We start from the raw sequence: 13,895 nt of genomic DNA on the forward strand, positions 1-13,895 counted from the left end.
GAAACTTCTTGACTCGAGGCTTTTTGTAGCGGGGCCTCTTTTGGTCCATTTGAAGAAGAGCTTTTTTGACTCGACCTCTCTTAACACGGGGCCCTTTTGATTCTTTTTTCGTCGCGGGATAATTTTGACCCAGGCCCTTTTCACGCTAGGCCGATTTGACTCGGGCCCTTTTGAGGCGGGTTCTTTTGACCGGGGGAATTTTGACTCGGGCTCTTTTTTTGAGGAGATCACATGACTCCGGGCCGTTTCTACCGGGGGTCTTTTCACGCGGGGAGTATTTAACCGGACCCTTTTTACCCGGACCCTTTTGACTTAGCGCTTTTGACGCGGGTCGTTTTGACTTTATCACTTTTTTTGCGGACACAATTTGTCCCGGGCTTATGACTCGGGCCTATTCTTAGCGAGACCACTTTTAGCACAATCCATTTTTTATGTACGACTTTTTCGTCTCGACCTCCCTTAACACGGGGCCCTTTTGACTCGAGTCTTTTGTCACGGGAACATTTTGACACTGTCCATTTTCAGGAGGGGCTGATTTGACACGGGTTCTTTTGAGCCGGGATCCTCTTGACCGGAGCTATTTTCACGCAGGACTCTTTTAACTCGAACCCTTTTGTACCGCGCCCTTTTGACGTGTGGTACTTTAGACTCGGGCCCTTATGTTGCGAAGAGCTTTTGACCAGGCATTTTCACGCTGGGCCGTTTGGCATGGGCCCTTTTGTTTCGGAGCTGTCTTGACCAGTGTTCTTTTGAGGCAGGTCCGCTTGGCCCAGCCTTTTAAGAGCCAGGGTCTCTTTGTCGCGGGCCCGTTTAACTCAGTTTTTATCGACGTGAGTCTGTTTTGACTCTGGAACGTTTTACACAATACCCTTTTGGCTCGGGTTCATTTGTCGCGGGATCCTTTTCACCCGGGACATTTGACGTGTGGCCGTTTTGACTGGGTCACTTTTGTTGCGGACACCTATTGACCGGAAACTTCTTGACTCGGGGCTTTTTGTAGCGGGGCCTCTTTTGGTCCATTTGAAGAAGAGCATTTTTGACTCGATCTCTCTTAACACGGGGCCCTTTTGATTCTTTTTTCGTCGCGGGACAATTTTGACACAGGCCCTTTTCACGCTGGGAAGATTTGACTCAGGCCCTTTTGAGGCGGGTTCTTTTGACCGGGGTAATTTTGACTCGGGCTTTTTTTTTCAGGAGATCACATGACTCCGGGCCGTTTCTACTGGGGGCCTTTTCTCGCGGGGAGTATTTAACCGGACCCTTTTTACCCGGAGACTTTTGACCTGGGCTCTTTTGACATGGGACCGTTTTTAATTGGGTATGTTTTGACTCAGGCACTTTTGTTGCTGAGTTTTTTTTGACCAGGTCTCTTTACACTCGGGCCTTTTTGTAGTGGGGTCCGTTTTGACACGTGTCCATTTGACGTAGGGCCATTTCCTTGACGTAGGTGCCCCTTTGATGTAGGCGCCCCTATGACCTGTAGTGGATGGAAAGTGTTTACATATTTCGTAGTAGCCGTTTTAATAATGTAGAAAAAAAGTATGTAAATTAATTTGTCTGTGAGCTTGTTGTCGATCATTATCCAGTGAATAAATAAGGAATTACTAGAGTAAAATGATTAATTATTATTTTTCCAGTTCTTTTCAACTGAATATGCTGGCGGGTTATGTCCAAAGTATTTTCGGTGTATTCCTGGTTCTAGGTCTTTGTATCATAGCAGAATATATTACTATCATATGGAATTATAGGAAAACGTCTAAAGTTATCAACTGGCGACGAGGATGGGATATCAACAAATATTGGTTGATGATCGATCGAAACCTCTTCTTACAGTTAATACACCTTGGGGACTTTTTCAGCCACAACGGTTACCATTTGGATTGACGTGCAGTCCCCATATATTTCAGAGGGTAATAGAGCAAATTTTAAAAGATTTTCCTGGTGTATTTGCATTTCTAGATGACATCTTAATAGCTGGGCATGATAGAGAAGAGTGTTTTGAACGCACTAATAATGTGCTAAAACGTTTACAAGAGTATCACGTTAAAGTACGTTTGGATAAATGTCAATTTTTACAATCCGAGATTGAATATCTGGGACATACGATTTCTCCAAGGGGTATTTTTCCGATAGTGAAACATCAAGAGGCAATTTTAAAATGCGAAACACCAAAAGACGTGTCTCAATTAAAAGCGTATTTAGGTATGTTAAACTTCTTTCACAAGCATTTGCCAAATTTTTCTTTAAAACTGCCTCACTTATTTGAATTACTAAAAAAGAAACAGAGATGGGTTTGGACAAATGTGCATGATAAAGAATTCCAATTATCAAAAGACATGCTAAGGAAAGCAAAATGGAACCAACCTTTTGACAAATCAGCTGAAGTCGTTCTCATCACTGATAGTAGTGCGTACGGAGTTGGTGCACAACTTTGTAACAGGAGACAAGGAAAATTGCATACTGTAGCTTGCGCATCAGCAACCTTAACTGATGCTGAGAAAAATTACAGTCAATTTGAAAAGGAGACCCTAGCAATAATATTCGCTGTTAAAAAGTTCCATAAATATCTATTTGGTAGACCTTTTGAGATTCAAACGGATTCCCTACCAGCAAAATTGATTTTTGGAGAAAAACATGCATACCAACTTTAGCTTCACCCCGCTTACAAAGATGGGCATTACTCTTACTTAATTATGACTATGTGATAAATTATTCCAAACATGTGGAAGTAGCAGATTGTTTGTCTCGGTTGCCATTGTCAGAAGAAGTGGGAGATTGGGAAATATCTCAAAATTTTGTTACTAATATCACAGTTGATCCACCCTTGTTCGCCAGGATTTGCAACGAAACGACTCTGGATTCTACGATTAATCAGATAAAGAACTGGTTGCTTCATGGTTGGCCTTCAAGATTGCCATCTACAGGTAATGTGACGGAATTAAAAGCTTATTATCGTCGACGTCATGAGTTATATGTGCAACAACAGTGTCTCTTTTGGGGTCATAAACTGGTAATACCGACGTCTTTAAGATCTATGATGTTGCAAATATTACATGAAGGACATTTAGGTGCACAAAACATGAAGGCTGAGGCAAGGTCAAATTATTGGTGGCCTTCGTTGGATGAAGACATAGATCTCGTAGTTCAAACATGTACTTCTTGTCAGGCTCTACACAATAAAGCACCACAACAGAAATATATATCATGGAGAGACTCAATACATCCTTGGCAACGAATCCATCTAGATTTCTTCGAGTTGGCTGGAAGAAAATTTCTTTTGTTAGTAGATTCGATGTCAAAATGGATAGAAGTATGGCAAATGAACTCTACTAATACTTCAGAAACGATTACAAAGTTGAACACTTGTTTCAATAAATTTGGTTGGCCTGAAGTCATGGTAACGGATAATGGTCCGCCCTTCTGTGGTAAGGACTTCAAGGACTATTGGTTAAAAAGGGGAGTGAAGATATTGAATTCTCCTCCGTGGCATCCCCAGAGCAATGGTTTAGCGGAAAGAACGGTGCAAACCGTAAAGGGTTTGATGAAAAAGAAATTAATGGAAAAGGGACTTTCTGTGTGTTCCTCCTCACAGTTGTTAAGGATCTTGGAAGACTTACTATATGGACTTAGGTTCACACGATCGGAAAAGTTGCATAATTCACCAGCAGGCTTACTCTTCCAATATGAACCACGTACCCGGTATAATATCACGTATCAAGACTGTAGGAAAGGCATTGATGACCAGAATACAAGCAAAGACAACGGTGTTTACAACCAGAACCAATACAGTAAAGGTCAATTAGTATGGGTCTTAAATAACCCCTGTCACTTCCCAAAATTTGTACCAGGAAGAATTATTCGATGTATAGGTAACTCTTTATATGAAGTGTGGGTAGAAAACAAGTGTAGAAGGGTACATGTACACCACTTACGTAGTCGAAGACAGAAATCAGAGAACATTAAGGTGTCTCGTAATGACTTACCAGTGAATAACCGAACAAGAGAAAATGTAAAAATACCAACGGTAGTAAATAGGTCTTCTGATAATTTTTGGTGGTATATGGAAACGGAAACCTTGCCTAATAATCTTGGTCACCCACCATTATCAGAAAAAAAGGACGAGGATGAAACGTCATTACGTCGTTCCGAGCGGCAGCGCAAATGTCCAGATAGATATACGCCTGAATAAAAAAAAGAGGAGGAGAATGTTGTAGTGGATGGAAAGTGTTTACATATTTCGTAGTAGCCGTTTTAATAATGTAGAAAAAAAGTATGTAAATTAATTTGTCTGTGAGCTTGTTGTCGATCATTATCCAGTGAATAAATAAGGAATTACTAGAGTAAAATGATTAATTATTATTTTTCCAGTTCTTTTCAACTGAATATGCTGGCGGGTTATGTCCAAAGTATTTTCGGTGTATTCCTGGTTCTAGGTCTTTGTATCATAGCAGAATATATTACTATCATATGGAATTATAGGAAAACGTCTAAAGTTATCATGACCGTGGCCATTTTGACTCGGGTCTTTCTGTCCTCGCACTTTTCTCCGGCCCTTCTGACATAGAACCATATATATAACGCTGCAGCTGAGTCCCTGGGGCAGACGGCGCGTATGAGTCAAGTGATTCGATCCCTGGCGCAGTTAAATGACTTATGTTACTGGTCATATCTCTTTCTTTTTCTTCTCTCTACATCGTGTCTGGAGATGAATCTTCTGACTAATAGGCTACAGCGGCGATTTTAAAAAGTAAGAATAGATATGCTATCAATTATAAATGTTAGGAATTTGAAAATCATATAAAGGGCAATAAATCGAAAAACACTATATCGGCCTTTTATCCCCCCCGTTCCATGGAAAAATTCATCCTCGTATTAGTGATTATCATGTTGCTTAGTTACTGTATTATATTGTGGTACTGTATACACACAATAAATACTTCTGTGTTTTATTTGCTAATAAGAACCTTATTTACATTTATTACGGCCCTTGCTTTACCAATAAATTGTCCCAGTATTTATTATTAAACTTTCGACTCTTTAGTTGTACTACACATATAATTGAGGCATATTCAGTAATAAGGCCACATAACCCTACTTGTCCTGTTCCCGGAACCACCATTATATACTGTAGGTGCTATGAAAAGTTCATCTCGATATCTTCATTTTTTGCAGCATGGCAATATTGTACTTGTAAATTTTTGCACCACTATTTTGGCGCACAGCTGACATTCAGACCCTACCAGCTCCTAATGCTTTGCTCCTTACAATATTATTAACCTAGAAATCTGGAAATAGTTTAAAAACTAAATTAAATTAAACCTGTTTAAAAGAAGAGGCGTGTACTTTATAGTACAACGAATTTGAAACTTGAAGAATAAAAAAATCATGGTGAAAAGTACTTAAACTCGAAAAAGAATGAAGTACCGGTTAAACTGGTCTCCTTGGTTCCTAAGGTTTATAAAAACGAGTGCTATGAGAAATTTTTCGTTCAAACTTAGTGCATTTTGTATGATTCCTTTTATAGTGTGAAAGAAAAATCTCTTCGAGAGTCGTTGCTTCCTTCGTACATAAGTAAGTGGAAACAACAAAATTTGCTCGTGAGCAGAAGAAACCACGAATCTATACATGGCTGTATTGTGTTAAGGATGGTGGAATAGCTACTGTGGTACCTGTATGTCAGAAATTGAGAGATATTGAACCTAATCCGGTCCCTTTTGTTGGAGTGAGCGAACAGAAACAGGAAGATGTTCAGTTCTTAATGATGTTCTTGTCAGCTGAAGACAGCGACTGGATTTAATTTATATTGAATGAGTACGAACATAACATAATCAATAACGCATTTATTACCATGAGTAATACATCATATTTTTATTTAGAAGAAATATATTATTGTGATTCATTAATAGTGTGCTATTTCTTCAATCAACAAGGATTTTCGAAAAAAAGGGCACATAACATTTAATACAAATGTGTTTATAAATATAATAAATAGTATATATTTTCCATTTAATGCAAGGTATGTATTAGTCATGTATATCTTTTATATTTAAAAATCCTGTAATAGGTATTTGCAAATTTAAGTTATTGTTATATACCTTCATAAAATCTTTAAGGCTCTTTTCCTCGATTCACGAAAGCGTGCCCTTCTTACGGAATAGGCCTTAATTTTGGGTTACTAGATAATGATAATAAAATAATAAGAATTAGTAAAATGTGTTAATGTGTATAACAGTTAACTCTGTATAACACTTAAAACATCTCGAATTCTCCGAATGTAAAATCACTTACTTCTTACTTTTCAGATAAAGAATTGAATCAAAAAGTTTTTAGAAATAATAAAATGGCGTATATTTTATTGATGTAACTAGTAAACTATAGTCTGATAGATATATAAGTCCAAACAAATATTTGTGTTGAACATAGTATTTTCGTTAGTTTATTTTGAAATATTACAAATTTAAATGTTCGATTTAAATATTTTACATTATTAAGCATAATTCCCACTTAGATCTTTGTCTACAGAAATATATGTTTTGGCTTCATTGCTCAATTAACTTGTAACAGATGCTTAGAGACTAGTTTCCCAGAGTAACAGCATTACCCGCAGGAAATTTAGCTTTATACTATTAATGTGTAAGAGTAGTCCGCAAAACACCTAATTTAATTTGATAATTAGAAAATATCCCCGTGTAAAGATTGTTGACCTTCCAGTCTCAAAACTTTAAAAAAGTTTCACTAATTACATATAGTCTATTTTTTTTAATAATGTCTCTTTTAACGCGCCGAAGCTAATAATATATTATTGTTGTTTGTAAAGAAACCGAAGTTTCATAAAAATGTGAAGGCTGGTTTCAACTATAAACTAAAGTTAAATTAATACATGGCTATAAGCATGTTTTATAATATATCGTTAGAAGCTTCACGGCCTGGGAGTAGAGCATGGGATCCGAAGCCCGGAAAGAACAAACGGAAAACCGGGTATCCCGTAGCGAATATAGTACGACATCCATTTAAGTACCATATATGTTACGGATGAGAATATAAGAGCAAAATATGAACATGTGAAACATATTTTTTTTATGTTCGGAAGAACATCAATAGATGTTTTAATTTGCTGTTTTTCAAAAGGAAATGTAGGTATATACTATGTTAGATAACGCTTTCGAATTGCATATAGCTTCATAAGGAAATAGTGATATAATCTCGCAACAATGAGCTTCTCACTTTTCCTAACTTTTAGCTAGGTAATGAGCTTATCATGCACCTGAATCGTACAATAAGAATAGATTAAATACTTTTTCACTTTCTAAACGAGGAGTTATATTTATTATGAAGATATTATCAAAGAAGGATAAAGCGGATATTGATATCACATCAAAACCCCTTAAACTAAAGGCACTGATATTAATGGAATTAGAGAGGGAATCAAAATCGGAAGACCATAACATAACATTTTCGGCATTCTGAAGGAAGCGATATGAGCAATACAGAATGCTTAAATATATAGAAATCTTTGCCCACTCTTGTTCTGCATTATATGAGTTATGAAAGTTATCTAAACTTAAAAATTTAAAGGCATAGAAGAAGCATTATATCAGTAATTCAAAATTATTAAGTTCACTATTCTAAACGTTTACCTAATTCACATTTTCATTTAGAGCTTTACTTTATTATTAGGTCTGTATCGTCTAGATTTTTTAGAGCGTCCCTATTTGATTAGTCAGTGGTAAAACTGATTACTGATGTATTGCCACTGGAAAATTGGAATTAGAATTTCAAAAGAAAGAACACGTCTCAGCCAGGAAATTGAATGTCATTGCAATATAAGATAAGCAATAACTATATGGACTGGATAAGAAATTTCTACCTTATTTGCAGCATTTAAATCCTGACTATCGACAGCTTCTTGACACTTGTTATACAAAAGTATTATTTTGGTGTAGATATATGCTGCACACTTTACAGAGGCTAAGGAAGAGATGGAGATAGAAATAAGCATTTGTGGAGCTCCGAATTCCGTGCATGATTTTAAGAGTTCAGAATTAATGATCGATTTCTGAAAATATAAGAAATAACAGTTTGAAATAAAGAAATGAACCGCAAGATGGTGGTCGTCCAAAAATCATCGTCCAAAATGTCTGGCTCTAGCCATGTTGTATATTTCCTACATCAACTTTAATAGAAATACTTCCATATGGATTTTAGAACGGGCGCTAAGGGACTTTTCAGACATCACACACACACACACACACACACACATATATATATATATATCTATCTATATATATATATATATATACATATATATATATATAAACAATGAATTTTCGATACATGTACACACACATATATATATGTATATATATAGGGGTAGACAGAAAATCTAAAATCACTTCAATCAGAACACGTACGTTTGGCCCTCCACTGTACAACATGTGTTGCAGTAACGGATTCTTTTTTGTTTTCAATGTATCGTGTGGAGTTTCCTCCTCCGTTTTCAGTAACCAGTTCCCCTGTGAGTGTCGTGGTGTGAAAGTGGTGCGTTAAAATGGGCGACCTGACAGACTTCCAAAGAGGCATGATCCTTGGTGCCACTCTGGTTGGAGCTTCATTGGCAGCATTGTCGAAAATTGTGGATGTATCGAAAGGAACTGTGTCCAATGTCACAAGGGCATACACAATTCATAGGCAAATGACGTCTGGAAAGCACAACAGTGGTCGAAAGACAATCCTGACACATAGGAACCGGACGGCATTAAAAAGGATTGTAGCAGCTAAAAAGAAGACCACTGCAATGAAAATTACGTCAGAACTCAATTCCGGAATCCAGCACCTGCTTTCGTCGAAAACAGTCCAAAGGGAACTTCATAAAATGAAAATTCATGGCAGAGCCGCTATCGTCAAACCCCTGGTCGCAGCAGTAAATACGAAGAGGCGTATCCAGTGATGGAAGGACCATAATGCGTGGACTCATGAGCAGTGGAAACACGTCATGTGGTCCGATGAATTGACCTTCACCTTGTTTTCAACAACAGGTTATGTTTAGGTATGGAGAACACCGTCGTAAGACTTCATGGCCCTGAATGGAATGATGAATGCTCAGTCGTACAAGTTCATTTGGGGGACCAGGTTCTTCCCATGGCCCAAATATTGTTCCCTGATGGTGATGGCATCTACCAAGATGATTTGGCACCCTTTCACGCTACAAACAGGTTAAATCATGGTTTTGGGGAGCATGTCCAGAAGCTATCACACCTCCCCTGGATCTCACAATCAACAGATCTGAACATTATTGAGCCATTGTGGGCTGAGTTAGATTTGTGTGTTTGGTCTTATTACAATCAACCAGCATTCCTTAAGGAAATGGAGCATGTTTTGGAGGAACAATGGTACAAAATTACACACACCACGATTCAGGAGCTGTATACGTCCATTCCACGTCGGATCCAAACTAGTTTGGATGCAAAAGGAGGCCCAACACCATACTAGGTATGCTTTTCATACTTTTGCAAACATTTTAGATTTTTTGTCTAACCCGTATATATATATATATATATATATATATATATATATATATATATATATATATATATATATATATATATATATATATATATATATATATATGTGTGTGTGTGTGTGTGTGTGTGTGTGTGTATTTTCTTGGTACTTGTTTAGTACTTAGTGTACAAGAACAAATAAAGATGATACTTATCTTCTCTAAACCGTTTATTACTTTAAGTGAGGGAAAGTATAATACTTTTTATAGGTATACTATATATTTTACCTGAAAGAGTACATTTCATAAAATGACATAAACTTAAGATCGTACTTTTATACTATTTCATGTTAGTGTTTTTATGTGTTATTGCAGAATCTGCAAGAAATTCGTCAATTGTTATTACAATTCACAACAATTTGACTGTAGCTCCAAGATACGTCCTATGCCACTTAATCCAACAAGTTTCTACGCAGTGAACTCGAAAGTCACAAAGTAAGGGTTCTACGTTATGCCATGTAATATTCAATTATTTATGTAGAATAAGGCAATTAATATAAAGAAACGTCATCCTTGTAATTTAAATCACTTAAGGTCTAATGCTAGTTTATTAACATAACGCCATTTAAAAATAAACTTATCTTCGCATTATCTTCTTGAAAGATAGTTTATGTACACTTATCACTTTTTATACTCAATTGCAATGATGTATCTCTGATTTCACATATATTCTATTTTAATTTTCATCATGTATTACTTGTTCTAATTATATAGCTGATCTTAATAGCATTATATTTAATTTGTTAATTGTAAAGGTAACAGAACTAAATATGTTATAGGTAAAATTGCACCTTTCGCATCCCGTTTTCCAAATTAACAATAGTGTTGTACCAAATTAACCACAGTAACCATAAGTAAGGTTATATCTGATCCACATATTTATGACACGAAAAAAATCAACATAATATCTGATTCAAAGGAATGTATACAAATCAAATTCACAGGAGGGGTGCTGTGGCTCAGTGGTAGAGCGTTCACCTCTGGTGCTTGGGGTTCCGGGTTCGATCCCAGCCCCGCCAAGTGAATTTTGTGGTGGACAAACACCGTGCTCGTGGGTTTTTGAGTTCTTCCGTTTCCTCCTCTCTCATCATCATTTCACTCATCTCTCATCATCACCGTCTCCTTTAGCCTAACCAGCATAATTGTGGGACGTAAAACTCAAAGATTTCATTTCATTTTTTTTCAAATTCATACGACCCGTAGGATTTAAGTCTGTGTGTAAATAAATCCAAATTTAAATAATTCCCTAACTTTCCTAGAAGAGCAGGCAACATTTATTACAACACGTGCACGCACATGCTCTATTCTTTGAAATTGTTCAAAAACAATTACGAAATGAAAAAGCTAACGTTCCTCTACAATTTAAACAAATTATTTCAAAACGACGTTCTCATTCCAACCTTCAATACTTTCTTAGTTTTGACAATAATAATATGATTGTCATTTAAATAAGAGAAAAATGCTACAAAATCAGTTGAAAAAATAAAATTAACCCTCGGAAGACAATACTACTGCGCGTTTCAGGTTATAATAATTGGTATTTTACAGATGTCCACTGTAATTTTGTTTTGAATCGTAACTTCATTGGTTTGAAAATTGATTGTATTGACCAATTTAATCCCATGTGAGTCGTTATTGACCCAAGAACAATTTGCGATACTTAATGTCTCATGGTTAGCAACTATAAAAATATTAAGTTCGTATGATGTTTTGTACTAAAAGGATCGGATGGGATAGGATTCGATTTGCTGTCAAAATAGTATAATAAAATCTACTCCCTCATTCTACCCCCTCAGCCAAGAGGACTACATTAAATTTGCTTAATTTTTATTAACTTATGTGAAGAGACTAATATTTATTGACTTTCGTTGATCTCCCACAAAATCATTTATTCTTTAAGACATCTTCAGACTTATCTTCGGTGTTGTGAGATTATTCTTTTTTTTTCTTTTCTTTTCTAATTTCATAAAAGACATCTCTTATGTGTCAAAGAACGCTAGTTATTCGGATGTCTTAGTTTATGAAATTCATGTATGTCTGAGAATTTAGTCTACGTTTCTCTTCCGTAATTTTGTGTTTTCGAGGCTAAATCGTGGAAGTGTTTGTTTATGTTATATAATGTATTATGTCAATGTGTATTTTATGTAATAAAGCTGAGAGAGCTCCTTTCCTAACTATCTGTCCATCTCTGACGTCATGAGTACCTGTTGGGACGAAAACATCTCATCTACACGTGTCTGGAGTCAGCAGGATTACCAGAAGATGTTGGTCTTTAAATACTCCCTCTATCCCGGAAACAGGGAGTCACACGGAGCCTTTGGAGAGACACGGAGCCTTCGAAGTCTCACAGAACCTTTGGAGTTGCTTGGAGACTTTGGAGTCGGTCATCGAGGACTTTAGTCGCGAAGTTATCAAAAGACAGTCAACGGAGTCGGTCCGGGGAGTGCACGGCAGTCAATCGAGCACTTCGGGAGTAATTTGGAAAACAAACCGAACAGTTTATAATTCGGTACCCGACATATTGAACACCAGGCGAACAACAGGAGGAAGCCCAGCAGAGAAGATGAAGCTACAGGTACTGTGACGTCAGTTTTCTTCCTTTCTCTTCCTCACCTCTCTCCTACCCTCACTCTCTCCAGAAAAAGCTAAAATTCTTATTTTTATTTCTTTTAAAATCAGACGGGTGTCGTCCGGTCCCAGGACTCGTTCTACCCTTGAGAAACATCCCAAGAATCTCACTTTGACGACACAGCTTTCTTTGAAAATACTTTTCAAATTAAGCACCCGTAAAATTGTGTTTTTTTTTTAAATATTATATAACAATTTTACTTCTGTATCACTCTTTGCATGGTACACTGCTTCTTTTCTTTTTCTTTTTTTGTACAAAGAATGAAACTGGAATGGTTAGTCAGTCAAGGTAATTCGTGACCGTCCCATGGTCTTCCATTATCTTTGCACACATTCAGCCCATATTTACATTATATATATATTTATATCTCTTTCTTTTATATATATATATATATATATATATTTATATATAATAGTGTACATTAATATACCACAGTCATGTCAATACATACGAAAGATTAGGTCCCAAAAGGAAAGTACACAACAATTACACCTCGTCCAACCCAAAGAAAGAAAAGAAAAAAAAAACATCTGTATCAGAAAACAGTCACAAAAAAACAAGAAGACATTTGATGTAGAACAGAAATTTAGACAACTGTTAGGTCGTAGCACCATGGAAGGAGATCATCAACTTCGGAGTACAAAAGTGTTCGGTGCCTTGTAGTGAAGTGCTCGTATCACTGAACAGAACCACAATCATTTCTCGACACATTGCTGCTGTTGAACTGCTGATTGTTGTCCGAATCCGAGGTATTTTATGCCAGTCTGATGCTCTGGATTATCTGGAAGACAGCTGAGCCACACACAACGAAAACGAACAGCGCGAGAAGCCACGGTCCCACTGGATATTTCTCATCCTGAGGTTTCGATGATTTGGGAACATTTCCTCTCAATGTGACGTTTTTACTAGCTTTTTCATTTGCAATGCGCATTCTCTGTTTTGGGGCCATGGTTTGGAACGTTTATGAATGATTAAAAATTAAATCACAACAAAACTCCACACCAGATTACCTCCACGTTGACCGACGTAATCGTATGGGGGGGGAATAAAAATAGAAATTACTAAGAAAGAACCAGCATCTCTACCATTTTACGGGTGCTTAATTTGAAAAGTATTTTCAAAGAAAGCTGTGTCGTCAAAGTGAGATTCTTGGGATGTTTCTCAAGGGTAGAACGAGTCCTGGGACCGGACGACACCCGTCTGATTTTAAAAGAAATAAAAATAAGAATTTTAGCTTTTTCTGGAGAGAGTGAGGGTAGGAGAGAGGTGAGGAAGAGAAAGGAAGAAAACTGACGTCACAGTACCTGTAGCTTCATCTTCTCTGCTGGGCTTCCTCCTGTTGTTCGCCTGGTGTTCAATATGTCGGATTACGACTTCAACTGTTCCGATACCGTAATGCCCTTGTACATCTGCAAAGTGTATCTGTGTTCCTAGGATGTGACAAAGCTCTTTAAACACAGCACTAGTGAAAGCTGCTCCGCGGTCACATGCGATCTCTGTTACTAGTCCATATTTCAGAATAACGTTCTCGTATAGAAAAGAACTAACGGAAGCCGCTGAAGCATCTGGTAAAGATCCAGTGATACAGAATCGTGTCCCTTCATCCACGACAACAATGAGAAACTTGTGTCGTAAGATATTATTACAGGGGTACACTCCTCCTAAGTCAACATACACTCTATAGAAGGGTGGAACACAGGGGTGTGT

At 37.1% G+C, this 13,895-nt stretch overlaps 1 protein-coding gene across 1 annotated transcript; it reads right to left on the minus strand.

Moving 5' to 3' along the window:
- Positions 1-12,351: 12,351 nt before the first annotated feature.
- LOC145677525 (stress-associated endoplasmic reticulum protein 2-like) lies at positions 12,352-13,218 on the minus strand. Its single transcript, XM_081747996.1, has one exon. It carries the CDS (start codon positions 13,135-13,137, stop codon positions 12,943-12,945), a length of 195 nt encoding a protein of 64 aa, XP_081604122.1. The 5' UTR covers positions 13,138-13,218; the 3' UTR covers positions 12,352-12,942.
- Between the last annotated feature and the right edge of the window lie 677 nt (positions 13,219-13,895).

Source organism: Thermobia domestica, unplaced genomic scaffold (genome assembly GCF_964235325.1).
Source record: "Thermobia domestica unplaced genomic scaffold, izTheDome1.hap1.1 HAP1_SCAFFOLD_981, whole genome shotgun sequence".
NCBI lineage: Eukaryota > Metazoa > Arthropoda > Insecta > Zygentoma > Lepismatidae > Thermobia > Thermobia domestica.